The sequence below is a fragment of the Haemaphysalis longicornis genome, unplaced genomic scaffold, assembly GCF_048455015.1.
Source record: "Haemaphysalis longicornis isolate Haplotype H1 unplaced genomic scaffold, Haemaphysalis longicornis Haplotype H1 scaffold_1, whole genome shotgun sequence".
In the NCBI taxonomy this organism is placed as follows: Eukaryota; Metazoa; Arthropoda; class Arachnida; order Ixodida; family Ixodidae; genus Haemaphysalis; species Haemaphysalis longicornis.
Genome location: NW_027526203.1, coordinates 167,336,453 through 167,352,742, shown reverse-complemented (window position 1 = coordinate 167,352,742; position 16,290 = coordinate 167,336,453). Strand labels below are relative to the sequence as shown.

General features: G+C 45.3%; 1 protein-coding gene across 2 annotated transcripts in view; it reads right to left on the bottom strand.

The window, feature by feature from the left end:
* The window catches only part of LOC144139134 (presequence protease, mitochondrial), a 124,496-nt gene that overhangs the window by 83,987 nt on the left and 24,219 nt on the right, over nucleotides 1-16,290 (bottom strand). For both annotated transcript variants that reach the window (XM_077671589.1, XM_077671593.1), the window contains 7 exons: nucleotides 15,503-15,629; nucleotides 15,325-15,413; nucleotides 14,209-14,337; nucleotides 10,840-10,953; nucleotides 7,799-7,895; nucleotides 5,430-5,564; nucleotides 130-268 (listed from right to left, as the gene is read on the bottom strand). In XM_077671589.1, the coding sequence (XP_077527715.1) occupies nucleotides 130-268; nucleotides 5,430-5,564; nucleotides 7,799-7,895; nucleotides 10,840-10,953; nucleotides 14,209-14,337; nucleotides 15,325-15,413; nucleotides 15,503-15,629 (830 nt within the window). The remainder of the gene's footprint in view (nucleotides 1-129; nucleotides 269-5,429; nucleotides 5,565-7,798; nucleotides 7,896-10,839; nucleotides 10,954-14,208; nucleotides 14,338-15,324; nucleotides 15,414-15,502; nucleotides 15,630-16,290) is intronic.

Genomic DNA, 16,290 nt, shown 5'->3' with positions numbered 1-16,290 from the left:
AGACGAGAGGTATTGATGTGAGCAGCGGATCATGATGATCTGGTCATGACCCACACAGACAGAGAAGTTTTTGCTGGGAGCAAGAGATTCATCACCATGGGATGATAAAAACAGGCCAGCACAGCTTACCGACGTCATAAATAGATTCTCGGCTAGCAGTGTCCAGTTCACCAAGCTTCCTATCAATGTTCTTTTGTTCCAAGGTGCGCACCTTCTCCTCATGCTGATCGTCTGGGTTCATCACTAGGGTCAGGTTGTGCTTATTGGCCTGCAATGGGGGGGAGGAGGCACACATGCTTAGTGCACAGCCCAAACACACACTCTTCAAAGCATGCGTGGGCGGATATGGCCTCCTGCTGAACAGGAAACTGCCATGCCACACAAACTGTGCACCGCCTGTGGCCTCGTAATGCCATGTATACAAACCCAATAATGCCAAAAGCAGCAGGACATCTAGCAAATGTGCAATTTACTGTACATCAGACATTAATGTCCCCCTTACAGGCTACTATGAAACCTCATTCTATGTAACCTGTAGACCCCCCCCCCCAACAACAATGTTAATGTATAAAAATTGGTTTAAAGATGCACAGTGCACTTTCACCCTAAGGTCATCTTACGTCAACTATTACCACTGAAGTTCTTGTGTGTTATAATAGAAAAGAAGGTTCTTTTGCAGTCACCAGCACAGAGCCTATGGCAAGCAAATCTGTGTCCTTGTATGTACTGCCTTTTTTTATTTTCTTCCGTTTAGTAACATTGGCATGAGCCCCATGACCCTCAGCACATTCAAAGGGAAACTCAAGCCCGCACTCGACTGAGCGCTTAGCTATACACCTCGAGCATGAGTTACCAACCGTCCTGGATTTTGCGGGACTGTTCTGACTTTTCATGCAACGTCCCGAGTCCCGTGCCGTCCCTGTCGGGACGGCTATATGTCCCAGATTTGTTTTGGACCGTCCAGTTAGAAATTTTTATGTGATCCAACGCACAGTCAACAAGACGCGTCACGCTACAGAACACAAAGTCAGCACGAACTTGTCCAGGTAGAGCTGCAGGTAAAGCTGAACTTCCATGCGAAGTGCGACAACTTTACGAATACATTCTCCAGCAAGAGCCGTTGTTGCGAGCAGCATGTAGCCAGCTGAAGCATGCTTCAAGAGGCCACAACAATAAAGAAACAATGGATTTGTCTGGAAGATACCCCAATAAAGAAAAATGATTTCTTTATACCGGTATCTGGCGTGTTCGGAAATGAAAGTGGTGATATGCTGCTGCCGTCGCTGATGCTCATAAGAGCAGCCAGGAAGCGAGTAGAACTGAATCCCCAGATAGCTTTTGTTGGCATTCGAGCCCTCTTTAACAAGCTGCAGCTGTTTTTTGAAGTGCCCTAAACGTACTATTTGCTTACAGACAGGACCATAACAAGTTGCAAGGGCACGAAAAGGCAAAAAAATTACGCCCACCTCCCCTCGCGGGAACCCTGGTGTGATGCAACGCATCTCATGGGGGGTTCCATTGGCGTTTTTGATTACGCTTATAGCAGGGATTTTCCTGCGAAGGGGAGGTGGGCGTAATTTTCCATTTTATGCAGTACACATATGCTCAGGTACGGTCTTTATTGCAGACGAGAATGAGTGCCTTGTGGTCCGTAAAGTGCACAGTTAGGGGCTCGACGATTGCATCAAGCAATCGTCGAGTACTGCGAGAGAGTGCAAGCGTAACGCGGACGACCGTCGACTGAGACCGTCGGAGCGCGGCATGCCGCTTTATATTCACAGCGCCCGAAGGAGAGGAGAGCGTGGAGAGAGAGAGTACTGCACATGCGCAGCGCGCGCAGCGCCGAGCGCAGCGCCGCCCACCGGCGCCTAGCACCGGAGTGAGAGCGCGCTGCGCCAACCCGCAGCTGTTTGGGAGAGAGTGTTCGCTATCGGAGAGAGGAGAGGAGGAGAGGCGCAGCTGTGCGGACAACGCCGGACAGACACAGGAAGGACAGAGGGGCGAGCATGAGATGCGTTGCATCTAAAAGAAGCAAAAGAGAACCAAAACATTGCATGAGTCCCTATCAGCCACCCAGCGCTCATCCCATAGACGCCGCGGAAAAGTGGTAGCAAGCGGCACAGCCATCACGAAGCTCGAGGTGTATAACCGAGGCCTGCATAACCTTTGTACCCAGTAAATTGTCCACACTTTCGCATTGTCCAACTGCCCATTGTCCGCAATTGTCCACACGTTCCTGCTCTATCCAGGGGCAGAATTCTGTCTGTTTCAAAGGAACCCTTTTTGTACGCCTGTAACAGATGCAGCACAACAGCCGTGTTACTTCCGGTGTTACTTCCGTTTCACCGCAGCAGTTTCTGACACTCAAAACAGACACATTTAAGGACAAAACTTGGATAATTTCTGCCCTGCAATTGGTTCTTACAGCCAATTGTATGCCAACTTCACTAGTATTAACCCGCCACTTCACCTGCTGTAAGCTACAGTTTCACCAATAAGACGGGCAACTGAATGAATAGACTTTTTTTCCACAACATCCGAAGTTGTGCTTCCAAGTGGTCTAATAAGTATTGCCACAAATGTAGCCCTGCAGGAAGATTAACTGCTCTATTTTCTCGCTACACAAAGCTAGGTTTCTCGCTAATCGAAACTTGCTAATCAGAGTTTGCTAATCAGAGCAAGGATTAGGGAACAAGCTCTTGTTTTAAGCAACAAGGATTAGGGAACAAGAGCTTGTTCCCTAATCTTTGATGCTCATTCCCCATCCCCATTACTCTCAAGATTCTTTTTCCCATGACTGGTTACGTAAGTTTTCTTTCAAATTTTTTAGCAACACACAAAGTTTGTCCCATAAATTAGCAGTGAGAGGTGTACAGTCGAATCCCGCTACAACGAAATTGACAGGACGCGCGAAAAATTTCGTTGAAGCAAAAATTCGTTGAGGCGAAATCCGCCCCAACACACCACGGAAAGGCCCGAAAAATAGCCCCGTATGTTTCCGCATCATTGGTAGCAAAAAAACAATGTTTAGAAAAAGGAGTGACGCGCAATAACGTCATGTTTATTTGGATAACAAACATACCAATGGTTATCTGTGTTCACTGCACGCAAAGAACAGGTTACGGAAAGGGGTGAAGAAATGCAGGCGCAAAACGTATTGCTGCACAACAAGGCGTGCGCACCGAGCCGATTACTTGCAGATAGCTGCTAGGCCGTCGGAAGCCCCCCTCTCGCTTGTGGCAGGAGCAGTGCCGTTATCTTATCCTCTGACAGGGCCCGGCAGCTACTGACCTTGGCAGGCAAGACGCGCGCGCTTGCATTAAACATGACCGCGCGCTCGCGACTAAGATAGGATGACTTCGCTTCAAGACCAAACACGGAAACATGATTTTTGCTCTTGGCTATGAAGAATGGTAGAAGGAAAACGGCAAGGACAGCTGCTCACGAGACACAATGCATACATGACGGTGCCGCGCCAGCAGCGGAGCACATTCGTGCGATTTCAATTGGATACAGATTGGGATTGGCTGTAGCTCCGGCTTGGCGAACTGGGCCTGTGCCTCATGTTAAGATGGCCAGCCACATCGTTATCACCATCAAACAATGGCGTCCGCCTATGAGTTTTTGTTTTTGTTTTGTTTTGGGTGGCAGTGTGGGCGCACCGCGCATGTTTTCGGTGAAACTAAGCGTCCTGAATATTTAAAAAGTTACAGATAGCTGGCACTATGCTTATTTTATTGTAAAATAATTGTTCAAACCCAGCCCAATTCATCGAAAATTTCGTTGAAGCGAAAGCAAGCCAGACAAATGGTTCGTTGTGGCGAGGACTTTGTTGCATTGACTTCTATGGCTAACTGACGGGGAATTGGAAATATTTCGTTGAAGCGGAAATTTCGTTGAAGCGGACTTCGTTGTAGCGGGATTACCGTATTTACTCGAATCTAACGCGCCCTCGATTGTAACACGCACCCGTTTTTCGTGACCTCCCCCCCGAAAAAAAAAATCTTGATTGTAACGCGCACCCGTCAGCCAGCACCTGCTCGCTTTGAAATCGCTCCGCGTTAGCCCTGTTCGTAGGGCTAACTGCATCGCCCGGACTTTGAGCAGCTCGGTCGTCACGGGCCGCTGCGCCGCTCGCTGCTCTTGAACGTATTCTGCGAGCCGCTCTTCTATTTCGGCAAACCGGCCCTGCTTCGGTCCACTGAAGCCCTTACGTGTAGCCTTGCTGGCGAAAATAGTCTCCTGCTGCTTGCGCCAGTCCCGCACGCATGTTTCCGGAACTCCGAATGCGCGTGATGCGGCCCGATTTCCGTCCGTCTCCGCACACATTATGACTTTCCTTTTAAAAGCGGCATCATGATGAACTCAGCGTATCTTCGCTGTCGGCACGTCCATGCTGGTAGATCAAACGCAGAAAACGGGTAGACTAACCTAAGCACATGTACTACCACAGCACACGGAGGACGCTACCAGGCTGCCATTTTGAAATGCCGATGGCGATATGATATCGGAGATTTAGGGTCGTACTCGATTCTAACGCGCACCCAATTTTTGGACCCGATATATCGGAAAAAAGGTGCGCGTTAGATTCGAGTAAATACGGTAGACTGTATACCATCGTTTTTAGTGACAGAGGAAATACATTGTACGATATTCAAGAATGCATGACCTTTGTACCCGAGCCTGAACTAATTTTGCGCCAGATCTTTTTTTTTTTTTTGGTGGTTAGGATTAGCATTGAAAATGTTTAAAGGAGAATTATATTTGTTCACCTCTTCTACTGATCCATTACATCGGTTGAAAGGCTGGCTTTCTAACAGGCGATATTATTTTCAATTTCTTCATATTTTCAGTGCAACCTCGTAGCAACAGATATTCTGATAAAACATACCAATTGCGAAGCGCCATATTTGTGCTGGTGTGGAGCTACTTTGAGTTCATAGACTTTACTAAGCTTGATAAAGTCTACAAACTAAAGGCACACTCTTCCAGGCACAAATCATGTCGTGGCATAGTTTTAAGTGAGCAAACAAATTGTGACGACCTGCCGGCGGCCGGCCAAGTGACTGTTGGAGGGTCGGCGAGCCGGGCAGTAGCGCAGTCAAGCCATGCCTGCCTCGAGTGAGCGTCATACGAAACGTCATAGGAAATCAGCAAGGAGGATGCTGAGAGAAAGACAGCACTTCCGAATTGACATTTCTATTAAATAAAGCCGCGTAAAAGCCCCGAAAGTGGTCTAAACATGGCCTAGGGACTCCAGACTACAATTTGTGCAAGTATTCCCACAATGTTTGCTAATCACTTCAGTGCCCCTTTAGGAGAGTAAGAACTAAATATATTCTTGTTAGTAAACAAACTTAGTGTGCGAGAACTTTTAACTTTCCAGGTCAGCAATAATGCACTGATACAAACAGTCTTCTGTCACAAACCTTGAAGTAGTGCTCCACCTTCTCTTGGAAGAAGCGTGGGTTACTCGCAAGTTGCTCGCGTAGCCAGGCAACGTGCTCGTTCACCTTCAGAGAATTGATGGGGTCCCCACCATGGTTCCACATGCCCACTGTTGCCTGAGAAGACACGAGGAACCCAGAGAAAAACGTGAAGATCCAGCAGGCACAAGCATCAGCATTAAGGACAATTCACAGACAGTGGTTGCATGCAGAAGACTCGCTGGAACACAATCCCCCATTCAGAAGACTAACTTCTCTCTTAATTCTAGCATAGGAATTGCAACTTCATTGCCATACTTTGTCGACTTGTTACAGCATGTGAGTGCTCTGGCCAATTTCCTTCTAGGTCAAGGGCATCTCTGGGAAACATGCCCATTGACGTGTGTGTGCACGTTGAAAACATGTCTGTAATTTTAAAAGAATGCTTTCAAAAATAGGAAAGCGGAAAATGTGCTCAGAAGTGAAGTCGGTGATACCATTTTTGTTCACAAGCATGTGCATGGAACGCAAAAACCTGACCAAGAACAAAAAAAAAAAAGGAAAGTGCTGAATTTTCTCTTTAAATAAATTTGGAACTTTCCTTCAGAGCAAGAACTAATTCATTTACAATTATCTTAACCAAGCTCGCAGTACTTTCTCCTTGCAGTTTTAGCTGCAACAGAAACTACCATATACTATAGCTTGTGGCAGAGGTACAAGTCAGATGACACTAATACGGGACAACATTTCTTTACAACCGTTTGCTACTAAATAGACAAGCACTTGCATGCTTCAAAGTTTTTCCAAATTTTTTCTTCTGAGATTAAGCACATTCCCATTTTACTCAAAACTTTACAAAATGGAAAAGTTCCTACCACATAAAATTTTGTATTAGGACTTTCCTTTGCTGGATTTTATAACGTACTTACAGTCGAATCCCGCTACAACGAAATTGACGGGACGTGTGAAAAATTTCGTTGAAGCGAAAATTCGTTGAGGCAAAATCTGCCCCAACACACCACGAAAAGGCCAGAAAAATAGCCCCGTGCGTTTCCGCAACATTGGCAGCATAATACAATGTTTAGAAAACGGAGTGACGTGCAATAACTCATGTTTATTCGGATAACAAACATACCAATGGTTATCTGTTTTTTCACCACCCAAAGAACGCGTTACGGAGGGGGGTGAAGATATGCAGGCGCAAAACGTATCGCTGTACAACAAGGCGTGCCCACCGAGCTGATTACTTGCAGATAGCTGCTAGGCCGTGGGAAGCCCCCCTCTCGCTTGTGGCAGGAGCAGTGCCGTTATCTCATCCTCTGACAGGGCACGGCAGCTACTGACCTTGGCAGGCAAGACGCGCGCGCTTGCATTTAACATGACCGCGCGCTCGCGACTAAGATAGGATGACTAGGCTTCAAGACCAAACGCGCAAACATGATTTTCGCTCTTGGCTATGAAGAATGGTAGAAGGAAAACGGCAAGGACAGCTGCTCACAACGCATACATGACGGCACCGCGCCAGCAGCGGAGCACATTCATACAATTTCAACTGGATACGGATTGGCTGTAGCTCTGGGGCTCCGCCTTGGCGAAGCGGGCCTGCGCCTCGTGTAAAGACGGCCAGCCACATCGTTATCACCATCAAGCAATGGCGTGCGCCTATGAGTTATTTTTTGTTTTGTTTTGGGTGGCGGTGTGGTCGCAACGCGCATTTTCGGTGAAACTAAGCGTCCTGAATGTATAAAAAGCTACAGATAGCTGGCGCTATGCTTATTTTATTGTAAAATAATTGTTCAAACCCAGCCCAAATCATCGAAAATTTCGTTGAAGCGAAAGCAAGCCTGACAAATGGTTCGTTGTGGCGAGGACTTCGTTGCATTGACTTCTATGGCTAGCTGACGGGGAATTGGAAATATTTCGTTGAAGCGGAAATTTCGTTGAAGCGGCGTTCGTTGAAGCGGCGTTCGTTGTAGCGGGATTCGACTGTCTTGTAGTATTTTGAGCAAAAACAAAAAAAAAGCAATTGATGCTATAAAAAATTTCCCTTGTACAGGGAAAAGGCAACTTTATCTTACTCCTCTGCAAAATTTTCCCCAGATGCATTGCTCTGTTTCCATATATTTTTTTTTTTTTTTTTGTGGTGGAATTTGCTGTATGGATATCTGGCGACCCTGCATATACAAGACAAGGAGTAGCACACGGCTAATGGGCTGCAAATGTTTGCATAGCTCCAGCAATAGCCCCTGTTGCCAGACTTCTGGCTGCTGTCCTTTCACAATGCCAAATTAGCCCAAGGAATATTTAAAATGGCCTGTCAAGACACCACACAAAAAGAAAAAAAAAAAAACACAGAAGGAAACGTAGCTCACATAGTTCAACAGCAGGCCAAAGTTTGATGTCTGGTGCTTCAAACTCAGTTCAACTGAGTGAAGGGCAGCATCGATGCGTTCCTGCGAAAATCCAGTGCTGCCAGGGGAAAGGAAAGACATCAGAGGAGGCTCCCGGAGTGGCAAAGGCGAACTATCAACAAATGGGGCAGTTGAAAACAATGAAGGACGTCCACTAAATACGTACACAAGCAGACCTGCTCCCAAAAGAACGCCTTCACTTTATAGTCTCCTTAGCTTTACTCATGTCCGAAATTTACCAATGGGGAAGTAAAAGATTTGTCACTTTCAGCTCTAAAGAACAAGGGCAGCTGGGATGAATATATTACCCTTTAACCCTGAAAAGTCATGCGCCAATGCACTCTGTACAGATTGGTTAACCAGCAAAGCTGTGACGTGCGGCCGGTGTTTTACACATGATGTGTGGCCTACCCATTTCGAAGTGCCGTATTTGCACGATTATAATGCGCCACCAATTTTAACGCGCGGGTAGGTTCGCGCAGTAAAATTCGACAGAAAAAGAATTTGACACCGGCTCTACCGCGTAGATGTAAATGACTTGACACCATGTATCTGGAAGAAGGAGATTTTATTTTACGCATGCAACTGTGGCAGCCAAAAATATATTGTGTTTCGTACACTTGCTTATCCAGCTCCTGCGGTAAATAAAACTACAGCTTGGAACACTGAAGCTGTTTGCGATTTCAAGTTTGCGATTTCTTGAACTTCATAATTCTAAGTGTGACAGGCTAATTGCAGTAGTAGAAAAATGTTTAACAGCTGACCAAGGTTTGTCATTCAGGGATTAGTGCGCTGGAATTCATTCACGTGGTCTTGATGAATTTTTTTATTAGGTTGAGTTGGATTTTCGGAAGACCTCGTGTCTAAGGCAATGCTGCTGGCCGATTTAATTCTGTTTCAAGCCCGATAGTAACGCGCGCACAAATTTTAAGGCTACTGTTTAGCAAAAGACGGTGCGCGCTAGAATCGTACAAATACGGTAGTGGAGCCAGTATTTACCATTGCCAAGATGATACTGCCCGCACCGCCCGCCATTATTGCTTGACCTGTTTGTTGTTCACGCAGTAGCTCACTCCACTACGATGAACCCCCCCGATCTGTCTCCCCTTACTTTTAGCTCCTTTCCAACCTTGTTTTTTGGTGCATGTGCATGACGCTGTATCCGCATACACAGGAATGCTGGATTTTCCTCTCATCTCGTAACTACACACACAACAATTGGACAGCTTAACCAATTACAACTAGCATGACTATCCAACCCTTCCAGCCCTGTCAAGTCATCATTCGAGATACAGCTATAGGAAGCAAGAGCAACCTTTTTTTAACGAGTTCATTCCGGCTACACCCTGTGGCAGGGGGTGGCACGGGTCGAGAAAAGAGGTGGGCAAATAGTGATCTTAGGTTTCAAAGCGAACACGAAGCGAATAATGATTTTGTTTGAATAGTTGGTTGCAAACCCAAGAGAATGCTAGCAGTTTGCAATAAGCAAACTGAAATTTACGATTTTTCAAGCATGTTTCAGCAACTAGTGGTACATCGCTGACACTGGTTTGTAATTTTAAAAGGGTTTGTGAAATTTTGTCAACCACATAGAGCAAACTTGCACAAACTATACTGCTGCTTCTAGCTTTATTGATATATTTTATATGGGCACACCTTTCCCCTCACGTGCTTCAGTTTAGTGTAATGAGAGTATATATTTTGACAAGCTGCGATTAACACTTTTATGCTACAAGTTCATGTCAGTTCTAGGAAGGAAATTCAGCATGTTAGACAAAGCACAGCATGAACAAAATCGGTCTTTTTTGTTAAAACCTCGCCAGCACGGCCTCGTGCCATGTGTCCCTTTCACAGTACAAAAATCCAATGAATTGTATTTTTACAAAACACTCGTGTCACAAACATGCTCGCAATACACACAAAAATCTTAAATCTTAAAAGGGCATTTCATGCCTGATACCAACATATAAAATATTTGATGCCAAAATTGGATCAAATAAGTGATAACAAATGCAGGGTCGGCTAACTTCGCGAGTGCCGTGGTGTCAATGTCTTCTGGACAAAAAAGCATTATCTCGCAGTCTAGGAGCATGAAGCTAGACAAGTTCATCGTTTTCTTTATATGTCCCATATAAAAAAGGGAACATTATAGGTTTAAAAAAGGTAAACATTGCATACCATTTGGTTATAAAACCAGGGACTAGTGGACGATGTCTGTACATAGCTAGTCCTTGTTATCTAGAGACTGTTTACTGGGGCAGCTTGAGCCACTAAATTATCAGGATGCCAAAAGAGAAGAGGTAGGGAGGGAAGAGGGAGGTTGGCCCGATGCCAAGGAGATAAGTGAAGCTCCATTAACACCTTGCTCACGCCCTTTCACCACACATCCCCAGTGCATTGCTGGAAAGCCAGTCACCGTTTGTGGAAGAAGCCGGTGCATGCTCGTTGCGATCAATCACAGGCGCACAAAGTGTGACGCATCAGTGCCCAACAAGCTTACACTCATTTTAAAAAAATATAATTTACGCATGTTTTTATCATGGCATTTTTCGCTGCCAACAAGGCATAATTTCATGTATCCGAGTTCATTAAACAACTGCCCTTTGTGGTTTTTTTTAGGTAGTTTTTGAATAGTGCCACTTGATTCGAAGAGTATCAAGTTATTGAGTATCAAGTTATTCACTTCAATATTTGAAAAATTCAAATATTCACACCCTCCAGTGGAGAATAATAGCAGAAGACACTAGCACTGCTCATTTTTTAGAGTGCACTAAAGTTACACACTACTTAATTTACATAACCAACCATGATGGAGAATCAAAATTTAAAAGTGAGGGCTTTTTTTCCCCACGAATTTAGAACAACTTTTCACTCCAGAAAGTTCAGTCCATTGTATTGGAAATTCAAGCTCACATTTTGAAAACCGAGCCACTGAATCGAAATTCGCCAGATTTGGCAGCCATGCAAAACCAGCTCGACGGTTCTGCGTAAAAAAGTCTTACCTGATGACTTCATCAAACGTCTGAGAGATGATGTCGGTCACCTTGCCAATGTCAGTCTTGCTCACTCCGTGCAGGCCAACAGAGAAGAACGCCTCTTTCAGGTTGGCATCGTACCTGCACCACAGAAAGTTTCCCGGCACTCTCAGCAGGTGCCGCTTCATTGCATGTACTTATTAGATTTAGGAGGGGCCGTGTGAGGCCCCCCCCCTAAATCCACTGCTAATTTCAAATTTCCACGCCGTTCCACGGAAGCGTCCGCCCCCCTCCTTCGCTCCGCACACTGAGATCCGCTGCGCCCAAGCAACAGTGGTGTGCCACGGCTAATCCACAATACAATCCAACCCAATCCTGGTTAACAGCCTGATAGCCCGATTTCTACGCGCCATTTCTCATTTTTCTTTTGCATTCCTATACAACTTTTCTTTGGGAGTGACTCAAAGGAGTCTTTTGATCGTTTTGAGAGCAATGGCTAACATTCTCTAGCAAAATATTAGGTTCGTGTGCACTCCGTTATTTTCTTGGGGGGATCTTTGTCGCCAACACCTTCAATTTTGGTGCCGTTCTGGGACAGTGGCCCTCGCCACTTTTCCGGTGATATCGACTTGCCTACAGGGGGCGCTTGCCATTGTTGTCCGTTGTGCCACTGTTATGGCACAACAAACGGCACTGGCCTTTCTCACCTAAAGGGAGCCAAGTTTGAAGACAGTTTGACAGACACGATGACACAGAAGAAGCAAGCCAAGCTCACGAACTTTTCTCGCACCAAATAAACTGCAGTGGTCATTGCGGTGAGTTTCATATTTTACATGCTATGAGGAACAAATTTGCAAGCTACTGCTTGTCACGATCTTGGGGAGCTTTAAGTGATGTGCGGAGCTTTCTGATAAGCTTTGGATAGGCATATTTTATATTTTGAATTATCGATATATGAAACTATTTCCTGATCATGTTAAAGTTCAATATATCCAGGATCGAATGTACATAGATAGGCCATATTGGTCACATAAATGGCCATTGTACACACTGCACCACGCCATAGCAAACGCGGTGACATGGTGACATTCGTGACATGATGACGTGGTGACATGGTCACATTCGTCCAGTCTGAGATGGTGTGGTGCAGTGCAGACATGCATGAACAGCAGTTTGGTTGCATAGTGCTTCTTATGAAAGAGCAGAGTTGGCATGGGTATATGTGTTGCTCCTAGCAGAGTCCTTCAATGCCCTTCTGGTCATGAAACTTCGCCATCACGCTTGGGGCAGCTTCATACGCTGCCGTACCGTGGCGCTGGTGTTGATCGAAGGGCAGCCGGGGGCGTGGTCAGAGCGCGTTTGGCAGGGAATGGACGATGGAGTAAGATAAAACAGACGCTCGCCGCCTCATCAGCAGTGCGCTTTCGCTTTACGTGTTGTGGGCTGCTCAAATGGACTTATCATTTTGTGAGTGGCGAAAAAAATTGGAGCGAACGGGCATGCTGCTACTGCATTCCTGCTTGCCAATCTGGCTACAGAGCAGCGGCGGCCACCCGATGCCCTCAGATCTGCGGTGGCACCATTCGCGGTAGCCTTTGTCCCCGTACGAAACTTGGCCAGGAGTTTCATGACCAGAGAAGCATTGAAGGACTCTGCTCCTAGTATGAAGTGCGCGTTCAGAGATGAGCTGCTAGAAAGAACGCTTATGCCCTGTCTGACAATTCTCACTCGGCAACGCGTGTGTTCCACCAAAACCACGCCCGAGCGCCGTTTTCAAGGTACAACCCCAAGGTGAGGACGAGGCTCTGCAAGCAGCGAGTGCCCTCACTAGGAAGTTTGTTTTTGGCGTCGTCTAGCAAGCTTGAGACTTATCGAGAGCGCTGTGAAACAGAAAGAAAGCTGCAAGAAAAAAAATTGTGGTTATGCAAAGGTAAGATTGGCTGGAAAACCGAGGCTGAAGTTTGAATTGGTGAAAATGCATACCATGACTGTCTGAATGCTGTTTTTATACCAACATCTCAGTCCCGCTCGTAGGGATCAGACCAGAAAACATGTTCAACAAGCAATAAGAGCAAGCATGTCAAGAGTATGAATAAGGGCCCTTGACAACTCCAGAGCAGAAAATTAGCAGTGGCTTAGCTCGCATATGCCAGGATATACGTAGCGTGAGCTAAGGTTCAGCTGGTTATTCTTAGCTTTCCTGCTTGTCTAGGATTAGCTTGATTATCTGGCTTACTGCTGCTTCAATGACACACACACGGTACACGCATTATGTGACACATGTATATTTATCAAGTGGCTCCGGCGCAGCGTCACCAATCGCCCCAGAGCTGAGCTGGTTCCACAGGCGCACGCCGGTGTTGCCGCGACGCACGAGCCATCAGTTCCACACCCGGCCACCCCTCACATTATCATCAAGAGGACCAGGCCTCCACGTGCGGAACGGAGGTCGGCAAAGATGCTGGGCGCGTGGGGTGTGTGAGAGACGCCGGGCAGCGAGCAACGTTCTGTGCGCTGTGTGACGTCACTGCTCCTCGCGCATGCACAGCACAGCTCTCCAGGAGCCACGCGAAACTGCTCAACCTCGGCCAGTGTAGCTCACACTACAAAGATGCCTAGGCTGGAAGCAATTGCCATTTAGCAGTGTCGAATGACAGAAGATGCAACATTTGCCGCAGGAGACTACGATTGATCATAAGCATCACACAAATTAAATGATATGCTTTCAAATCTTTCAAACGGTCTTTTTCAATTTGGAATTTTCGGACAACTTAACGTTTAGGAGAGCTATCGTTTTTATACTGCACAGCCAAAACTTCTTTTCAAGGTGGTTTCTACGCTAAAATTTTGGAATGAACATGATAAAGTACTCATCATTTCATTTTCGCCTTATCTAAGAGCAAAAAAAAAATCTAAATTTGTGAAATACACAGAAAAAATCAAGCAGTTTTCAGGGGATGATATTTCTATAAAAACAAAGGCATGGAATGGTAACTGGTTATCCTTATCTTCCAACTATAGGCTGTCCTAAGGTTACCTGCAAAAAAAAGGCTATAATTTTGTATTTTTGAAATTACAGTAAAACCTTGTTACAAGAGACACTGTTACAAGAGATACTTGGTTATAAGAGACATTTGAATGAAAGCGGTTTGGTTGGTTTTCCTATGTTTACCATGTTAGCAACATTGCATACAAAAGACCTTGGTTACAAGAGACACGTTTTTTGGTTCCCTTGAGTGTCTCTTGTAACGAGGTTTTATTGTATAGTTATCATGATGCTCGTCATGATGCTCCGATGCTCATCATGGTGTGCATAGCTTTATGCCCAATTACACTAGTATAATCAAATTTCGAATGCATCTATTGGCATTGTGGTGAAAAAATGCACCAACTCACCCAAGTGATGGAGTGTAGTCAGCACCAATCCCAGCCTGAAGAAGGTTTTTGTAGAAAGGCGAGTTGGGCCCATTTACCAGTAGGTGGCTCAGGATAGACATGGCAAACGACTCCTTGGTGTCCGTGATGCTAGTGGTGCAGAAGTGGTGAGGGGGTGAGATCAACAGGCCCCACACTGCCTCCAACGGGCACGACAGCCTCTTCAAAGATCACTTCAACTCATTCAGAACCTCAACCGTTTATCTAGTTCATTTATGACCACACAACTGATACAGAAGCATATTCCTATTTCTAGTCGAGCAGAAAACTCAAAAAGTATGAAGTGCTTTATGCATGTTGGCAACCTGCTGGAGCAATTTATTTGTTCCTATCGCCCCCCCCAAACTTACTGGTGCCCCAACCCCCCATTACTGCAAACACGGGAAATCAAAGGCGCCCCCCTTTCAAAGCCTTTTTGGTTACAGCACCAAATCTGGTTATAGCACTGAATTTGGTTGCAACACCCCAAAGTGCAATTACTCACTTGTCTTTGCAGGAAAAGTGTTTCTATACGGCAAAAGAAAAAAAAAATATGCTGAAGCCCAGCACGGATAAAGGGAACACCAAGCAGGAGAAGACGAAACAAGGTTTTCATGCCAGAGAAAGTACTATGGCCTTAACCCTGGTGCTGATTTGCTCAGTATAGCATTAAAGAGTGGATGACCTTCCGAGTAGTATATTAGATGTAATGTGCCTTTGAAAACAAACAATGCAACCACAAGAAACTTTCCATACAATTAACAACACAGGGGGGCTATTGGTGCTGAGGATCGCACCTGTTCCTCAACTTTCCCCCAGCACCTACAACGAAACATGTGAGGTCTCCTCGTGACCAATTTCAACAAATGTGCTGCTCAGGTGAGGCTTATACCTCTGCAAAACTGAGACAACACACAGCAAACAACACCTTTAAATCCCCATCAAGGCATACCTAGATGATTCTCAAGCTCGAATGAAATGAGAAAAAAAAAAAAAAAGTGTATCTCCAGCACACGAACTAGCTTCTGGGGCAAGATAAGAAGTGAAGGGCATGCATATCCGTGCCACACCCAGGCATAAATGTGATCGTGAACTTACTCATTCATTGCATAAGTGACTGCCACGGTTGACTGCTTCGCTGGGTTTGCGGCCAATGGGTCTGGCACACAAGTCATGGTCTCAGTTCTCTGCAACATACGTACATTCACTCAACAACACATCAAAACGTCTGCCCACAACAGCAGCTAAAAAAAGACAGAGACAGATATTCACTCACGGGTTCCTTCCACCTTGGCTCTGGTGGTATGACGTGAGCGCAATCAATTTTCTCAAACTTCGACAAGGCCAGTTCATCAATGAGAGACAGCGTCTTGTCCAGGGGAAAGTCGCCATAGGTGAGAAACCTGGTGATTATAAATGACACGAAGCTTTCGTTGAACTCATTTGTTCACCCGTTCACCCATGACAGCATGACATCGCATGAAAGGACTCTTCTTTGAATATAACGAAATTCGTAGCCTCAAAATTGTTGAAACAAACCATCACAGGCCTGTGAAATATATGCATAAAACAAGAATATAAACAGACATCATACAGTCAACAACACAATTATTAAACTAATGTGTTTTGCTGCTACAGCCTTTAGGTGCCACTTTGCTACTATAGCCCCTTCGTGCCCAACCAGAAACTGGTAGAAAAAATGGTGGCATGTAACTAAACTGTGATTAATTACCCCTCTCTAATAATGTTTTGAAAAGTTAAAATGGAAGAACCAGAGTATTTGACACAAACCAAACACACACATGTGTGGGCTGGGCTTCCAGTATTCATATAATCTACCCGTGGAAGGGATACCTCAAAAATGGCTTCGCTTGCAGAAACATTGCATTTTCCCATATTATTTATAAGTACTATATATTGTTTTAGTAGTACTTAAATCATAATAATATTTTTATCATACTAAATAATAATAATAATAACTATTGATTTGTTTAAACATTGTTATTAAAATACCACAATTACTAATTACGGAATTAGTTCAAGCTACAGGCACAAGAAAACATT